The 19,375-nt window shown below is 40.5% G+C and overlaps 2 protein-coding genes and 1 long non-coding RNA gene across 3 annotated transcripts in view; 2 read left to right on the forward strand and 1 right to left on the reverse strand.

Moving 5' to 3' along the window:
• The window catches only part of LOC116065088 (NACHT, LRR and PYD domains-containing protein 3-like), a 321,141-nt gene that overhangs the window by 16,223 nt on the left and 285,543 nt on the right, over positions 1-19,375 (forward strand). The window lies entirely within an intron of this gene.
• LOC118496222 overlaps positions 1-19,375 on the reverse strand; it is a 30,490-nt gene that overhangs the window by 6,799 nt on the left and 4,316 nt on the right. The window contains exon 2 of the long non-coding RNA XR_004898740.1: positions 16,693-16,698. This is a non-coding gene — a long non-coding RNA (uncharacterized LOC118496222). The remainder of the gene's footprint in view (positions 1-16,692; positions 16,699-19,375) is intronic.
• The window catches only part of LOC116045249 (NLR family CARD domain-containing protein 3-like), a 68,692-nt gene continuing 64,402 nt past the window's right edge, over positions 15,086-19,375 (forward strand). Inside the window, exon 1 of the mRNA XM_036007046.1 lies at positions 15,086-15,218. Coding sequence (XP_035862939.1) covers positions 15,194-15,218 — 25 coding nt within the window. The 5' untranslated portion in view covers positions 15,086-15,193. The remainder of the gene's footprint in view (positions 15,219-19,375) is intronic.

A 19,375-nucleotide genomic window follows, 5' to 3' on the forward strand; every position in this document is an offset into this window, starting at 1 on the left:
GGCAGGTTAGAGGGAACCTTGTACAACTATGTCATCTCTTTCATATCCAAGCTAAATTAGTTTTGCGACTGGAATATCGCAACTTAACATTGAATTTGTGAATCTGAATCAAATCTATCAGGAAATTAGAGGCAATACCCAGCCCTAATATCTATAATTATTGTTTGATGTTAGAGAGGATGTGAGGGGAGGCCAACAAAACATCTCCATCCTCATTAAATACAAGCTGCAACTTTACATTGTTTAGTTCCCAACAATGAGCATCTTTTGATATGTTTTTTTCTGCATTAGAAATAAGTTTGATTTATAAACAATAAGGAAGTTCTCTCTCTCTCTCTCTCTCTCTCTCTCTCTCTCTGGTAGTGTTTGAATAGACTGGTCTGTAAACAGGTTTATTCCAAAGATAATACATTTTTTAAAGCTTGTTCCATTTCTTCTCCTTTTCCAACTGGTCACCCAAAAATTCAAACGCGTTTCTTTTCCATTTCAATAACATTAAAGACAATATGGGCAGAGAAAATAGCAGCACACATTAGTGTTGTGTTTTTTTATTGAATGTGTTCTCTCTTGATTTACTGATTTACTGAGACATCAGCTGATCACGTCAGCTGCTGGGACGACCTCCAGGTTCATTCTGCCAGTGAAGGAGAGCTCAGCAGGTTTACCTCAGTGGTGGGATTTTATCTTCCTCAAGCTCAGAGAAGAAGTTATATGGTAATTATACTATAAATTTAGCAGGAGTGTTAATTTCATCGTCCGCAATCCTTTTTTTTTTCTTCATTAAGCTCGAGCCAATAAAAAGTGGCTTAAAAAAGAGAATAACTACTTACCAAAACATTATTATGAATGTTATTATTATTGTAAGGGAATAGGGTTGGTTTAAAGATATAATTTTTTTTTTTTCATTTGAATGATCCAGTATCGATTAAACAAATCCAGAATGGATCACTGTCTGTATGGCATGGGCATTTTGATAAAGGGGTCCCATGACCTCTCACCTCAACATATCTGAATCAAAGATCAGACCCTTGTAAATGTGATTTCTGATCAAAAATGTGATTTGTGTGTTTTTAGGATACAAGTGTCAGATTTGATTATAGTTTAAATGTTTTTATTATCTGTCATCACAGACTTTCTGGCTGTAACCTCTCTGGGACTGACTGTGAAGTCGTGGCCTCAGCTCTGAAGTCCAACCCGTCCCATCTGAGAGAGCTGAACCTGAGTATCAACGACCTGAACGATTCAGGAGTGGAGCATCTGTGTGCTGGACTGCAGAGTCCAAACTGTAGACTGGAGACTCTGAGGTCAGTTCATGTATTGTGCTCACATGTGTTTATTTCCCTCTTCTCGCCTTAACCTACCCACATGTGAAATGGGTAGTGGGATTGAGAAACACAAGGCATTGTGAGGCCATAAGATGGAGCTAATGCTACGTACCGAGTAACGTTAGTACATGGCGGGAGTGACAGGCTGCGGAGAGAAAAAGGGAAGAAGGATGGGAAGTAGTTTTAACGTGACTTTAAAATCCACATCCACCGAGCCAAATGCTTATGTTATCATTAGTAAGCTTGTTCTTGTTTCCTTCAGGGAGACAGCTAAAGTTTATGTTAGCTGCCCTACAGCTGTCAGTGTTAGCTTCCACTTCATATATTACCTTCTAACAGCTGTATTCTCAGTAACGTGACAATCTGCAAGAAACAGGTTGTAGTACCGTTAGTGACAGCACCATTGACCGTTATCAATGCCATTAGCATCGTGGCTAACACTTTCGTTACTTAATTTATGACAAATCGTTTCGGCTGTGCTTTCTGACATGATGTCATTGTGCTAACCGAGCACAGTTAGCTTTCACAACAGAGCCGCTTCAATACACTTGTTACATAATGTTTCATTACAGAGATCTCTGTTGATTTGTGTTTGTAGCTGTGTACTCTTGGTGGAAAATGAATATAAATAAAGCGGCGTACCAGAAATGCAATGCACCATGACGTAGGTCTCCTTCAAGGCCAGGCTGATGTTAGAAGTCCCTCTAGTGGACAGAATGTGTAACAACAACCACAGGCTTATTTCAATTTTTTTAATTTAAATCCATACTTTTAAATTCCTTTCAGTTCACTTGTTTTCTGGGTCAGTCTGAAGAGTTTGAACAAATTTAGTATGAACTCAAACTGAGACACATGAGAGAGACATCTCTGTGTAAATAATTAAAAGATCTTCAAGAAGTCCAAGGCCTTTTTAAGGTCTTTTTATATAAAACCCTCAAAACACCGTATTTTACAGAACTTATAGATTTATAATAACTGAAGTCTCTCTGTCACAGACACAGTCTGAACTCAAACTGAGAAACATGTGAGATATGTGATGTTTCCAAATGCAGGTGTTTAAAGTATGTTTAGTCGTGTCTGATCTGTGACCAACGACACTTTAACATGTGTACGATACTTCATGTCCAAACTGTTCTCACTCCCAACTCGTAAAATAGTGACGCTTGCTCACCCATGATCTTATCCTAAACCTAACTGTCCCGTTCTTGTGCCAAGGGTCCCTGCCTAGCGTGTCTAAATATGACGCTAAAGGAGACTTTTTGCATCAATAACAAATGCCAAAAGCACCTGTTGGGTTCAGGTGTTTGGAATCTCCATCTTCTGAACTTCTACATTCTGAACCTTCATCTCTGAACAGAATATTGATTTGGATGATTTCAAATGGGAGGATTGTTTTCTAAAGTGACATCATTTACTCCTCATTCAGATTGTGGAACTGCAGTTTGTCAGATATCAGCTGTGCTTCTCTGGTCTCAGCTCTGATTAATTAACAACTAAACCTAATTGATGTACAAACATAACTTAATCCATGAAGTTGTAAATGTTGTTGTATTCATATTTTCATGTTTCTTGTAGTCAATTTAGTCTGCAATCACAAGAGATTTGTGTTTGTTAAAGAAACTGTAGAAAATGTCCGGTTAGTTGTTAAAGCAAATTAATGTTTATAATTGTTGGTAAATGGTCAAATCTGTATACAGAAGATCCTCTGAACTAATATTGGTTTTAAATTGATGAAGTTTACTTGCTGATGTAGAAATATTTGTTTGGTTTCTGTTAATTTCAAATGTCTGATCTTTGATATTGATCCCTCAGAACAAACACACACACATACACTCAGAAGAAAACAAAGAACCAAAGCATATTTCCAAATTCAGCTGTTTAAAAGATCAATATAGTATTGATTTGATTAGAAATTGTTTTTTATCTTCGTCCTTCATTATGTTTTTCAGATTGAAGGGCTGCAGTTTGTCACCAATCAGCTGTGCTTCTCTGGCCTCAGCTCTGAAGTCCAACCCCTCCCATCTGAGAGAGCTGGACCTGAGATACAACAGGCTGCTGAGTTCAGACGTGAAGCCTCTGTGTGATCTTGTGGAGAGTCTAAACTATCGACTGGAGACTCTGGAGTAAGTATAGGTTGGAGTCAGTCCATGCTGGTCTCAGCAGTATTAAACTAAACACAGTTAGTATCAAAGCAAAGATCCAGTATTTCCTGTAAACCTCCAACCTTCTCAGTGAAGCTGTGAGAGGAGAGAGAGGACAGACAGCCAATCAGATGAGCCAGAAGCGTGTTGTGATCATGTGTTTGAGTTGATGTGAAGACGACTGTTGTTGTTTTCATGTCTGCAGGAAATAAATCTGGATTACAGCTGACAGCATCAAAACATGTACAGAGACATCAATCTGTTCAACCGTCAAATCTGATCTCAAAGTGTTTGTTCTCTCATTTCAACACTAAACAACTGATCAGTTCATCTTTGTTACAGCTCTGAGATCAGTCTGACTAAAACCTGCAAATCACTGGCTCTTATTTCATAGAACCAGCGTTACATTTAGTAACCATGTGGTCTTCATACCGAGCAAAAGCTCTGCTGAAGTCCAATAATCACAGCTGTTGTTTTACTGTTCAGTCTTTAACATCATATATATCTGTCCTTCTGTCATTTGTTTTGTCTGAATATTTTTTAACAGACTCCATATTTACATATTTATCATGTCATATTTAAAAGTAGATGGAACATTCAGATGGTTTTTAACAGCTCTGAACCGAACAGCAGTAAATCATCATTAAAGTGAGCAGTGATCGTCTCTGTTTCTGTAGTAATGATGCATTCAGGACTCAACAGTGTATTTCCAATGTGTACTTCAGTGAAGTCTGCAGAGTCAACAGACTTGATGCCCAAAGTCTCTGCAGGTCTGTGATCTTCACTCCAACACGTAAACATGAGAACTGAAAGGAAGTAGGCTGGTCTAAACAGCCGCTCCACTTGGTGTCTGAACAGAACTGAAGTCTCTGCTGCTCTTTATACTGGATGTGCTGCTTCACTGACTGACAGCTGATGAACAGAGTCTCTGGAAACACTCATTTATCTCCTCTGTTGTTCTTCTCTCATCAGATGGAAGTGATCTGACTCAGAGTGATCAGGAAGGAGGATGTGTTGAGACCCGATGTGGAGTCCTTCATCATCCCTGTGTGTTCCTGGATCTGACAGAGTATCATCAGTGTATCTGGACTGCTCTGCTGCTGCTCTGTCCTACACAGTCTCTGCAGGCACACTTACCCAGGATTTCCACTGAATGCAGAATGTCTGCGGACCGGCTCCGCTGCGGAACGGCTCTGTGCTCCGCCGTCCGTCAATACCCACCAGGTCTGGATTTGTTGCGGCACGGCTGCGGCCATGACTGACAGCTGAAGTTATGAGGACCGGCTAGATCTTGCGAATTCACGTAGAATAGAACCACAAAACCAACACCAGTTAGTTTCCATCCAGAGGAGTAGAGGGGAAACTACTCTGAGCTGTGTTTTCAAGGTGTAGTGCAGGGAAATATGATCCGCCGTGAGCACGGTGGATGTTACTTTGAAAATTAACCAGATTTTTATTTTGTTTCTGTGCTCGACTTCCTGTCCCACACTATCTGCCGTGTGCTGAATTGCTGCGGAGCTCTCCAGCATCCGGCAACAATAGAAGCTCTGTGTATCTGCTCCGGAGGGCTGGGACCGCCGGAGCTGGGATGCAGTCGGAACGCAGCCGTTCTGCAGTCAGTGGAAATACACACATTGACTTTAATGGAAATCTAATGACTCCGCTGCCGTTCCGGAGCGGATCCGCAGCCGTTACGCATCCAGTGGAAATTGGGGGTGAGACTCCTCCACTCCTGTTGTTCCACACTTAGACAGTCTCTAATGTCCAGCTCTATCTCCATAGCGCTGTGGAGTCAGGTCTGGCTACACAACAGATGCATTCTGGGGTAGGAGAAATAAATGCTCTGTGTTTGCATTTCTTTAAACCAATCACAATCGTCTATGGCGGTGCTAATCACTGGACAAAGCGACGGTGGCTCTGCTAAATAGTCTCAGGAAGGAACTTGTTTTGGTGGAACATTTGCACCCCGCAAAAGAAAACGCCTCATACAATATTAAATGAAGTGAACTGTTGACACAATACAGCAATGTGAGCTATTTAAATTAGCTGATACATGGTTAAACCTCATTGGCTCTTACCAGTGTATCTCCGTGTGTACTTCGTCCACAGCAATCCCACCAATCAGTCCCAAAACGTGTCAGTTAGAGAGGAAATGTCCTAAACATATTCTTTGTAAATCTTTACAATCATTCCCTTAAATGACCAAGCAGGCCTGCCTTGTTGCACCGTCCAAATCTTCTTCTAAACTTCATATTTTCAGCGTGTAGCTTGGTAGCTCGAAGCTTGTTGTTGTTTCCTGAAGAGAACAGAGTTTGAGAACAGAATCACTCAGAGAGAGGAAGGAGAGGGACATTGTACTTCTGTTGATCCAGACTGCTCCACCCTCCACCTGGACAAGAAGGTCAAACCTGCAGAAAGTCTGGATTTAATCCAAGCTTCAAACTGGAACATGATTCTGACTCTTGTTTTGGTAAAAACACTGAATACCAACAAACTTTAATAATGTAATCAGCTATACTATCTCTGGATTTTGGTGAATAGACAGTTCTGTCTTTAACCAGAACATTTTAATAACTTCTTGTATTAACGTCTTTTCTTTTGACATTAAATCAATAAGCCAAACAAATATATAAAACTTTAAACGTTAGTGTCATTTTAAGTGAAATGTTATATACTGTTTATGTTCTGTTTTCATATTTATATCTCATATTGTAACAGTTTGTATTATTGCAGAAAAAAATAAATCCTGATACTGAAATCCCATTTTATTTCTCATGTGATGTGAATCTCCATAATCCAGCTTCTATAAGTATAAATGTCCTGCATGTTGGTGTAAATGAAGTCTGTTTTGTACATTCATAATGTATAATACAGAATGTAAATAATTGAATCAGTTTTTAGATACAAAGATTAGATTTCTTCTCTGAGCTGGACACATTTTATTTTGACTCACAATAAACTGTTGAAAAGGTTTCCAGCTTGTAGTTCTTATAATTCCGACCATCACTGAAGGCAGCAGAGTGTTCATTATTCCTGGACTCAGTGTGAGTGTGAACACAACACAGTCGATGTGTCTTTCAGCATCACTGACTGTAAAAATAACAGACAAAGCTGAGAAGTAGAGCCTGCTGACTGTTATCTTAATCCCGTTGCTGCAGGGAAAACACATTATATTACTGTGTAGTATAAAGCTCCTTGCACACTAAGCCTGAAGTTTTTCTTTGTTTTTTTTCCGTGTCTGTCATCCTAAAATCTCTCAGGCGGGGTAAGTGGGACAAACACTACTGCGCAGATTCAGTGGGCCACACATCACGGAAGGAAACCTGGAAAATCAGAAACTTTTTTGGTGAATGAAGCACATAGCAACTCTCATAGGACTGAACACATGGATGTATTACAGGACCTGGAGGCAACGTTAATGGTGGAGCCCCGTTCATTCTTATGAGAGTTTCTCTCCTGACTTGCAGGTTTCCTTTCTTCCATCTGCTGCCCACTGAATCAGGGCAGTAGTGTTTCTCTCGCTGGCCCAGAGACTAGAGCTGGAACTATTCCAAATGGAGCTGAACAATTAATTGTCTCTGGCCCAGAGACTTTACATAGATGTTAGCAAACAAGTTGTTCTTTAAAGATTAGAAAAAGCACAGATCCCCAAGGGAACTACACTAGCATAATGACTGATGGCTGCTTCTGGATTAGGGGTTAGAGTTAGGGATTAGGGGTTAGGGTTAGGGAATGAGACACGTGTGACCCATCTCATTAAAAATGCTCTAATGCTTTCATTGCGGTCATACATTTATGTAATATTTGTTACAGGCCTACCAGATGCTTTACATCGTGCTTAAAATGTCACAGGTTTTTAAATCTCTTTTCTCAGCTCGAGAGAAGTTTTTCAAACGTAAAGTCCATGGATTATAAATTCATAACAGAGAGAGTTGTAACAGACCGTGTTTTCAGCTGCAGGTGTCCTGGCAGCAGTTTTACAGATTCAGTTTTACAACGGTGGCCTACGGACACAATCCTTTTGGGCAACAGGGGGATTTTTAGCTCCAATACCACCACTTATGAATTAATCTTTATTTGGCTTTAAATGGAGACGTTTTTCCTATAATTCATACCAAAAGTTCTTTCTGCAAACTGAAGACTGAACTGAAGTTTCACTGAATGTCTGATTTTAAACACTTTGTTGTTTGTCCGACACAAAGGAAACTAGTCATCGCTGCACGCTGTCAGGTTGTAGTTCTCAGCTGTAGTTTTTCCTCTTTTATTGTGTTCATTTCATTCCCTGTTCTGTTTTCTTGTCCTTGTTCTATCCGTGTGTGTTTGACTCTGTTCCATTGGTGTGTATGTTTTCATGCTTCAGTTTCCTGTTTTACTTTGTAGAGTCTGTTTCTCTTGTGTCATGTGATGTTCTACTTCCTGTCTTGTGTTTTCCCTCCTCTGTGATTGGCTGCCCCCTCCTGATGTGTTCCACCTGTTCATCATGTCACCTGTCTCTCGTTGCTACCCTCGTTACCTTGTGGATTTAGTCTCTGTGCTTTCTTTGTCTCTTGTCGGTTCATCGTTCTTTCTCTCGTTCTCATTCCCTGAGTCTCTTCCTCCTCGTGCTTTTGTTTTTGGATGTTGTGTTGGACTTTCCTTTTGCCTGCCTGCCTCAGGACACCTTTCGTTGTAAGCCTTTTTATTTTAAGAAACCTTGTAAACCTGCTCCCTGCCTCCTCGCCTCCACACTCTGACCTTTTGGGTCGGAGCCTGCTGGTCCTAGACGTGACAGATGCTGGTTTGGTTCCATGTGAGACTTTCACTGCACTTCTGATCTCTTCTGAGGAAACTCAGAAAGATAAAAACAACGGTGAAGACAAGGAGATGAATCAGATAAAAGAGGAGACTCAGCTGTCAATACTGAAAGAAAAATACGTTACAACATCAAATTCTGCACGTCAGCAGTCTCGTATCAAGTCCCCTAAAGCAGTACTTGAGTCAAAGTACAAGTAAGTTACCAGAAAAAGACTTTGCTCAAAGTTAAAGTCACCTTTTACAATGCTATTTGAGTAAAAGCCTCAGTTCATTTGGATTTGTATTATCCATATTATCATGATTTAAGATTGTCATTATTTAAAAAAGTAGAAGTAAAAGAGATGAGGAAGGATATAGATCTGTTAGTTTGGTTATTGGAACAGAAAATGCTTTGTATCGATGAGTCTCTGTCTGGAAGTGACATTCCTCTGATTTAATTTATTATTTAGTGTAGTTTATGTGGTTTGGTTTTGTGTACGAGGTGTTTGGCTCTAATTGGACAGTTTATAGGTTGCACTGTTGTATGTTTTATTTCTTCTTTGTTTTGTGCAAAGTGGAGAATGTTGTGTGTGGACATTGGACTGGAAGCTGTGGAATTCACCTTTTTTTGGACGTTTTTGTCACCGTGTCAAAATAATTCATAATAATAATTACTGCTTTCTTTACTCAAATGTTATGTATACTTTCATATAAATGAAGATTATTGACCATGATTTCCAAAAAGAAGTGTAAAACTAGAGGTGATAAGTTGGGATAAAGTTGGCTAAGAATGTGTGACACATGATGATTTAAACTTTGTAAACAGCCAAACAGAAGAAAACAGGTGCACAGTCGATTTGATGACATTATGAGGATTAACAAATATTCATTCATTGAATATGCAGAAAGTTTTATATGATGTATGAATGAAATGTGTGGCTACATGTGTTTAAACCCTCAGTACTCAGGCTGCAGTTCCATGTAATGCAGATATAATATCAAATGTAACCACAAGATGGAGTCATAGAGCAACTTTAAAATCCCGTCAGTGTCACCTGAAGTTCCATACTGTAAATCACTTCTACATGCACTGGATTCTTCACGTGCATTTGTGTTCTCATGTTGAGTCATGTGTGGAGAATTCACCCTGAAACACGTTTTAGGAGAGGAACAGATACTTACTACTGTTAAATATAAAAACATCATAAATATAGCTATAGACTCTTTGCACACATGTCACCACGACCACGTGACGACGCCATGATGGACGGCAAATCACCGGCTAAACAGTGTAGTAGACGAGCGGAAAGTTTTATAGTTTCAATCAGTTTGAAATACATAACCCTAAATAAATTGTATTTATGGCTTTTTTGTTTATTCTATTGAACAACAAGTTGTCGTGCCGTTATCGGTCGAGGTAGGGCATCTGGTAAGTTCTCACAAAGAGAGCAGTATTTGGAGAAGTTGGAGATAGCAGGATTGGATACCAACCCTTAATTCTTTCTCCCCCCGTTTTCACGGACCTCATTAAATCACCGAGTCTGCCCGACTTCAGTCCCCACGATCTGTACCACTATGTGGTAAACGAGGTACCCACCTATACTGGTGCTGGTCTGTACCACTATGTGATAAACAGGGTATACCCATATACTGGTGCTGATCTGTACCACTATGTGGTAAACAGGGTACCCCCATTTACTGGTGCTGGTCTGTACCACTATGTGGTAAACAGGGTACCCCCATATACTGGTGCTGGTCTGTACCACTATGTGGTAAGCAGGGTACCCCCATATACTGGTGCTGATCTGTACCACTATGTGGTAAACGAGGTACCCCCATATACTGGTGCTGATCTGTACCACTATGTGGTAAACGAGGTATCCCCATATACTGGTGCTGGTCTGTACCACTATGTGGTAAACGGGGTATCCCCATATACTGGTGCTGATCTCAAAGCTTTTAAAAGTCTGGATGCTAACCAGTTCTTTGTAGCTGGCTGGATTACAGGTACGATGCTACGCTAACGGCGGGGGGAGGTACCTCATAATGGCAAAGATAAGACATCAAAGATAAGACATCAATCTAGGGTTTATTTTGTATTAACATCTATTCTTTACTTAAGTAAAGATTTATATAACACGTAGCCCATGTTTTTAGAGTACATGGTCGGTCGTGATGGGCAGCAGCTAGCTAGCAGTCCAAAGCTAGCTGCAGCTAGCTCATCAGCTAGCCGGGGTAGGAGCTCCGCAGACCCGCATTTAACTCGTTTTTTGGCCTTTTTGAAGCTAGCTTCCGTGCCATGTCATCTTTAATTTAACCGATTTTTTTTGTATGTGTGTTAAGTTAAATGATCAAGGGAACGGCTTTCTTTTTGGATATCTAGCTAGGTCAGTGAATAACCGATGTTAGTTATGTGGGTCATCATCAGGTGGGACCTATTAGCAGGAACAGCTGGTTAGCACAGCAGCTAGCTAGCTGGTTGAGGATAATTTTATCACTCATTTAAAACGGAAAGGCAGTACATACACATGCTTGTGTTGGTGAGGATTATTCTGCAGATTGTGAATATGAGAACACAAACACGAACGAAAACGTACGAGTTTAGCTTGCCGTCCATCTACAGCATAGCTCTTCCGCCGTCCGTCATGGCGTTCATAATTTGCGCGAGTGGAGCGTGACGTCACGTGCATAGGGTCAATACATCCATGATCTCCACAAACCAATGGGTGACGTCACACATGCTCTGTCCATTAATATTAACAGTCTATGGTTTGAGCACGTTTTTCTGCCATCCAGGAATGCTGTGTGGTACGGAGCCCCGGAGGTGACATGGAGGAAAAAAAAAAAAAAAATACATGCACTCGGGGCAAACACTAAACTCGAGATCTCGAGTTTGTGACATGGAGGGAAAAAAAAAAACGAAGAAAAAAAATAATAATCAATATGGATATGCTGGACTTTTGTGCTGCTTATGGATGTTCGAACGAAAGAAAAAGAGCAAGGGATAACATTTCACAGGTGAGAATGTGTTTTATGATATATATGCTGCCTTCGACCTGCAATCTGAGCTCCAGTGGCAGCGGGAGGCGGAGAGCTCCGTGGCCGGCGACAGTGTCTCTTCCCCTGGGCAGGACCACAGCTTCGCCTCGCTGCTGCGCCGGTCCCCCGGTCATGTTTCGTCATCCACAGTCCAAGTCCCGCCAGACTCCCTTTAAGAAACCCATGATTTAAACTTCAGCAGGCTGTGACAGTCCGCTCTGCTCAATCTTGGTACTGGTTCTCCTGGGCTTCCCTTCCGTCCAACGGGCCCAGCAGTACGGCCTGGGCCTCCAGCTGATTGGTGTCGGTTTTGGCTCCCAGGAAGCGGGCACTGAGCTCCAGGTCCTGCAGCCGCAGACGGACTCTGCTGCCCTGCAATAGCTCCTCTCCGTCCGCCGGTCACCGGCAAAGGCAATGGAACTTTCCGCCGAAACCGACATACAGGTCGTGCTGGACTACGTGGAAGATCCTCCCGATCACCACTGTGTCTTTGGCCGGTCCCATCTGGATCAGTGGGGACAGGCAAGCAGCAAGGCGAAGCTGTGTTTTTGCCCGGGGGAAGAGACGCTGCCGCCTGCCACGGAACTCTCCGCCTCCCACTGCCACTGGATCTCAGATTGCAGGTCAAAGGCAGCATATATATCATAAAACACATTCTCACCTGTGAAATGTTATCCCTTGCTGTTTTTCTTTCGTTTGAACATCCATAAGCAGTACAAAAGTCCAGCATATCCATATTGATTATTTTTTATTTCATTTTTTTCTTAGTTTTTTTTCCCCCTCCATGTCACAAAGTCGAGATCTCGAGTTTAGTGTTTGCCCCGAGTACATTTTTATTTATTTTTTTTCTTCCTGCATGTCACCTCCGGGGCTCCGTAGCAATGCGAGACTACAAGTTAATTAACGTTACGTTTAGAATCTGTATGGGCTATAATCGCTGCTGGAGAGAAGAGTAACGTTGTGTTAAGGTACCGTTACATGAACAACATTTCTGACAGTGTGTAGAAGGGATCCTGGAGGATCTATCTGTCTATATATCTATCCTGACCTGCTCAGAGGATGAGCCACCAAAGATTCCAGAAAAGAGGAAGACAAAGATGAAGACCATCGGTTAAACCCTTAAAGGTCCCATGGCATGAAAAAGATGTTTTAACATTAATATGAGTTCCCCCAGCCTGCCTATGGTCCCCCAGTAGCTAGAAATGGTGATAGGTGTAAACCGAGCCCTGGGTATCCTGCTCTGTCTTTGAGAAAAAGTAAGCTTAGATGGGCAAATCTGGAATCTTCCCTTTATGATGTCATAAGGGGAAAGGTTACCTCCCCTTTCTCTGCTTTGCCCATGGCAAGATGGTCAACATGACACCCCCACCCTCCACCTTGCCCCCCCTCTCTCCTCCTCAATAGCATTTAAAGCTACAGACACAGAAATGGCACATCCTAAGGAAAGCTCATTGTGGGACTGGCTCGTAGTGGCTGTAATTCTGCACCAAGGCTGAATTTAGGGAAAGAGACTTCAGATACAGTATTAGGAGACCACTAAGGTCTATATAAAGAGACTTCAGATACAGTATTAGGGGACCACTAAGGTCTATATAAAAGAGACTTCAGATACAGTATTAGGGGACCACTAAGGTCTATATAAAAGAGACTTCAGATACAGTATTAGGAGACCACTAAGGTCTATATAAAAGAGACTTCAGATACAGTATTAGGGGACCACTAAGGACTATATAAAAGAGACTTCAGATACAGTATTAGGGGACCACTAAGGCCTATATAAAATAGACTTCAGATACAGTATTAGGGGACCACTAAGGCTTATATAAAAGCATCCAAAAAGCAACATGTCATAGGACCTTTAAAAACTTGTCTCTGACCAACCAAATGACATTCCAAGACTTGGATGCATGAACAAATCTAAATGTCTTACATTAAACTTAATGATATCACTCGGTATTGTATGTTTTTATGAAGGTAAATTAATCTGGTCTGCAGTCGTTATTCATTTACTAAAAACTGTGCACATGACTATATAGGAAATATTGCAACAGTTCCTAAAAAGTTTCCTCAGGCAGAGTCTGAGGGTTTGAGAGGAATCATAAACGCTATAAATGAGCTGGTAGTTTAGTCTTCTGCTAACTCTAAACTATATTATCATGTCAACTGAGACAGACAGCATGTCAGGCAGAAATGACAATAAATACATAGAGATGTTGCAATTCACAACATGGAGAGAAAACTTAAAGAAGAGGAGAAACTTTGTCTCCAAATGCAGAATATTATTATATTTGGTGTGTTTTGGTGGCAGCATCACCAGCAGCAGTCGAGTTAAAAACTGATCTGTGTGAACACACACACACACACACACACACACACACACACACACACACACTAAGACACTCCCACTCAGATGAAGTCATGTGATTTCCAGTAAAGAGAGGGGAGGAGCAACACTGTTAGAGTTCAGTCAGTTGAGACTCCGTTTAGAGTGGAGAGAACAGAGCAGGAGGAGGAAACTGAAGGCTGAGGCAGGGTGAGTGTTAATCCAACATTTATTATTTGACTGTAAAAGTCTCTGAGTCAGTTTTCTCCCTGTGGACTGTAGAGAAAAGAAATGTTAGAATGAACTCAACTGTTTGATGGTCAACACAAAGTTCTGATTGGCTGAATAATACAAATTAAACCTGGTGTAACTCGAGAAAACAGATTTAGAGACAATTTAGTGTGTGTGTGTGTGTGTCTTGCCTGTGACCAGGTTTAAAAGATTAACTTTTTCGTCTGCCAGCCAAAAGTGAATGATTACATTTTACCAGCCACTCAATAGATCGCCTTTGTTTTTTATAGGCTGCTGAGTTAAAGGTCCAGTGTGTAACGTTTGTAGTTGTTCATTATCAAAATCTGTATTGCCCTTCACAAACGTGTCCTTTTTCATGAATATTGACCACCACCATCAATTCCAAGTATTCCTATTGGCATGAAATTTAACATTGCGTTTGCATGAACTGGGGTAGACGCTCCATATTCATGCTCCATCTTGAATACGTTAGCCGGTAAGAGACATACAGGACATACTGCTCCGCCTTTTGTGTTTTCGACTCACAGCTGCTGCTAATGGGTATCGTCGCTTCCCGGCCTGGCAAGTTTGAAGAAGGAAACATGGAGGACCACACGTATTCAAAATCCAAATTTCAGGAACAGGAGTCTTCTTCTTTGCCCAGAATAAGAAAACGGATATTGAAAAGAGCAAGAGATTGGCGTCATCAGAAAAAAAGAGTAAACATTGGAGCTGCTTTGGAAGCACACACCAAATCCCAACTAGTTATTTATCCGCCAGACCGCTGCAGTCTCCATCTCGTTCTCTCTCCTTTCCTGTCGGGTGGCTCGCAGTGTGAAGCGTGCGTCCGTGCCACCCTCTGCCATGCACTCCAACCATAGATATAGATATACTGACAACAACGGCTGATAGACGGCCTTTATACACCTTTGCTGTTTGAAGCGTGAAGGCTACCCTAGCTGCAATACGTACTGTGAACTGCCTGGCGAGAAAGAGTTGATTGCAATATATGATCTCAACGCTAGATGGGAGAAATTCCTACACATTGGACCTTTAAGCAAATGTATCAGCCACATGCATATTTTACCAGCATTTGGCTAGTAACTTCCTGATCGTTACTTCCTGTCATTGACTCTTCTGTGTGTGTGTCCATGTGTGTGTCCGTGTGTGTGACTTGTACAAACTTGTTTCCTCTAAATGTTGGGAGCTCACAGTCAGTGTTCCTGTTTTACCTCTCAGACTACCTTCAGATCATAAGATGAGTGATTTGTAGGAAGAGGAGGACGGAGCAGAGTCTGTAGTATCTGGCTGTCTGTCTATGAAGAGTGACCGGTCCAAAGATCCTCCTCCAGACTTCAGTAATGAACCTGGACCCTCAGACACAAAGTAAGACAACTGCTACTATCTCATTTAATGACTCAGTTTCAGTTTTTCCTGCTGATGCCATGTATTTAGGGGTTTTGACTATTTCAGGAGTTGTACTTCAATAAACTCGTACAGATTTAACCCGATTGTCTAAAGTCCTTAGCAAGCTAAATTCGCGAAGCTTTTCATTTTTTATTTTTGTATCATACGGGCATAGCATGGAGATGTTCCCTCGCCAATTCAATACATTTTTCAATATTATTCATAGTATCATATCATAACAAGAGTTATCTCAAGACACTTTACAGATAGAGTAGGTCTAGACCACACTATAATTTACAAAGATCCAACAATTCCAGTAATTCCACCAAGACCATTTAGTGCAACAGTGGCGATGAAAAACTTCCTTTTATGGAGAAACCTGGGACAGACCCAGGCTCTTGGTAAGCGGTGTCTGACGGTCCCGGTTGGGGGAGAGCTTTGTAGGTCAGGGGAACGATTTTAAATTCAAGCCTGGATTTTACAGGAAACCAATGCAGAGAAGTTAATACAGGAGAAATATGAGCTCTTTTCTTAATTCTGGTCAGAACATGCGCTGCAGCATTCTGGATCAGCTGGAGAGTCTTATGGGTTTTATTTGAGAAACATAGTAGTAAGGAATTACAATAGTCCAGTCTGGAAGTAACGAATGCATGGACTAGTTTTTCAGCATCGTTTTCAGACAGGATGTGCCTAATTTTGGCAATGTTACGAAGGTGAAAAAAGGCTGTTCTTGAGGTTTGTTTTAAGTGGGCGTTAAAGATCCTGATCAAAAATAACTCCTAGATTTCTGACAGTAGTGCTGGAAGCCAGGGCAATAACATCCAGAGTAGCTATATCTTTAGATAATGAGGTCCGTAGGTGTTTAGGGCCCAGCACAATAACTTCAGTTTTGTCTGAGTTTAACATCAGAAAATTGCAGTGCATCCATGATTTTATATCTTTAATGCATGCTTAAAGTTTAGCTAACTGACTGGTTTTGTCTGGCTTGATTGATAGGTATAATTGGGCGTCATCCGCATAACAGTGAAAGTTAATTTATTGTTTCCTAATAATATTGCCTAGAGGAAGCATATATAAGAAGAATATAATTGGTCCAAGCACTGAGCCTTGTGGAATGCCATGGCTAACTTTAGCGTACCTGCAGGATTTATCGTTAACATTAACAAATTGAGATCGATCAGATAAATAGGACTTAAATCAGCTTAGTGCGATTCCTTTAATGCCAACTAAATGTTCCAGTCTCTGTAAGAGGATGGTATGGTCAATATTGTTGAATGCATCAGTAAGATTTATAAGACAAGTACTGAGACAAGTCCTTTGTCTGAAGCAGTTAGAAGGTCATAGAAGTAATTTTCACCAGTGCCGTCTCTGTGCTATGATGCATTCTAAATCCTAACTGAAAGTCTTCAAATAAACTATTGCTATGTGGAAAATCACATAACTGATTAGCGACTACCTTCTCAAGGATCTTGGAGAGAAAGGGGGGATTAGATATAGGTCTATAGTCTATAGACCTCAGGATCAAGGGTGGGTTTTTTCTGAAGAGGTTTTATCACAGCTACTCTAAATGACTGCGGTACATAACCTGTTAATAAAGACATAATGATAATATCTAGTAATGAAGTGTTAACCACGGGTAACGCTTCTTTAAGTAGCCTTGTTGGGATGGGGTCTAAAAGACAGGTAGATGGCTTTGCTGAAGAGACCTTTAGCATTAATTGTTGAAGGTCTATAGGAAAAAAGCAGTCAGGTCTTGTTGTTTTTTCTAGTAGGCCTGTGTTTAAAGGTGAACCGTTAGAAGTTGAGGGCAAGAGGTGAAGAATTTTATTATAGTTTTATCATTAAAGAAGCTCATGAAGTCATCAATACTGAGAGCTATAGGAATAGATGGCCCAGTAGAGCTGTGACTATCTGTCAGCCTGGCTACAGTACTGAAAAGAAATCTTGGGTTTTTCTCATTTTCTTTTATTAGTGATGAATAATAGTCAGATCTGGCATTTCTGAGGGCCTTCCTATAGGTTTTCAAACTGTCTTGCCAATCTAAACGAAATTCTTCCAGATTGGTGGAACGCCATTTACTTTCAAGTTTTCGTGAGATTTGTTTTAATTTGCGAGTTTGGGAGTTATACCAAGGTGCTAGTTTCCTTTGCTTCATCGTCTTCTTTTTGAGAGGAGCAACAGAGTCTAAAGTTGTCCTTAGGCAGGCCGTAGCAGCGTCTACAAAGTTATCAATTTGGGAGGGATTAAAGTTAACATAAAGGTCCTCTGTTATATTAAGGAACAACATTTAATTAAATGCTGTTGGAATATCTTCCTTAAATTTAGCTATAGCACTGTTAGATTTTTTATCTAATTTTATAAAGTCAGGTAGTAAGAATTCAAAAGTTATTAATGAATGGTCTGATAATAAAGGATTCTGCAAAAATACTATTAATTCTTCAATTTCGATGCCAGCACAAGGTCAATGGTGTGGTTAAAACAGTGAGTGGGCCTTATACACACTGACTGAAACCAATTTAATCTAGTAGTGAGTTGAAAGCAATACTAAGGTTATTGTTGTCAACGTCCACATGAATATTATCACCTACGATAAGTACTTTGTCTGATTTAAGGACTACACATGATAAAAACTCTGAGAATTCAGTAAAAATTCAGAATACGGACCTGGAGCTCGGTAAACAACAACAAATATAATTGGCTGTAATGGTTTCCATGTTGGATGTTGAAGATTAAGAAAGACAGATGTCTGCCAATAGGCCTAAACCTTCACATATATGATTATTGTGACAGAGACTGGGACTCCAGGTTAATAAGATTCTGACTGAGGAGCAAGATATGAATTCAGTTGTGATTCTGTGAGAATTCACAGATCCAGTTTTTCTTTTTTTAATTTTCCCTTTAACATTTAAAGGAATGTACATGTATGTGTGTGTGCTCAAATATGGCTTCTGGAAAGAAATTAAAGGAGTAAATATGAATTACTAAACAGACATTAATTAAGAAGTTCCCCATATTTTAAGAGTTACGCATCACATTCGCCAGGAGTCATTCTTGATGCCTACTATCTCAAACATCTCTCTTAGATAAGGCCAAGGATGATTGGGAGTGTCTTGCTGCTTGTCTGTCGAATCTCTGGGATCTCTGTTTTCTTCATTTTCAACCATGTCATCCATACTACTAGTGCTAATGTTACCACCATCAAGCCACAATGATTTGCCGCAAATGAATGCCGCCGAATCTGTTGAGTCATCTTGTAGTGGTGCGTCAAGTGCAACGTACAGTATATTCCCATCCAATTAGATTGAATTCGGTATTGATGACGCGAAAAATAATAATGGTAACTCCAGTGAAATTATTTGAAAGTTGTTAGTGAGGACTAATTTTGGACTGTATTTAAAACTGATTCTGGTTTCCAACTTCGCCCCAGGTGTGTCTGTTAAAACACGGACAGAGACAACTTCTCTCTTTTGATGCTTTCTTAAGATCAAGCAATGTGCAACCTAGCTAACAGGTGAACAGAAACAAAAAAATCACTAGCTTACTTTAAATTTGCAAGAACTATAGACCAATACAACAACAGGCTTACATTAACTGACAACATAAATTATACGACTTACAGTTCTCAAGGACGCACACGCACAATCTCAACTGATTATCCCCGGACAGCTAGTCTCTTTTTCTTTTTTCTCCGTGTGGCGCGCGTGCCCGCTCGCGGTGTGAGGCGCGTGTCCGCGCTATTTTCCGACATGCACTCACAATCACTCCTGATAGACGACCTTTTGTACAAAACTAAAGTAATGAGCAAATTTTCTAAAATGTAAGGAGTAGAAGGTACCTATATTCGTGTTAAAAAGTAAGGAGTAAAACTAAAAAGTTGCCATAAAAATAAATAGTAATTAAAAATATGTGAAAAATTTACCTGAGTACAGTAACAAAGTATTTGTATTTTTTACTTCCTATCTCTGATTTAGAATAACATATTCTACATGGCCCAGCCACGTTTCGGTAAGACAGAATAGATAAATTTGATTATCTGATATCAAATTGTTTACTCGTACTGCTTTAGAAGAGAGAGATCTAATATTTAATAGTCCACATCTAATTTTCCTATGCTGTAGCTGCATGCAGGAGCTGCA

The sequence above is a fragment of the Sander lucioperca genome, chromosome 11 (assembly GCF_008315115.2).
Source record: "Sander lucioperca isolate FBNREF2018 chromosome 11, SLUC_FBN_1.2, whole genome shotgun sequence".
NCBI classification, from domain to species: Eukaryota; Metazoa; Chordata; class Actinopteri; order Perciformes; family Percidae; genus Sander; species Sander lucioperca.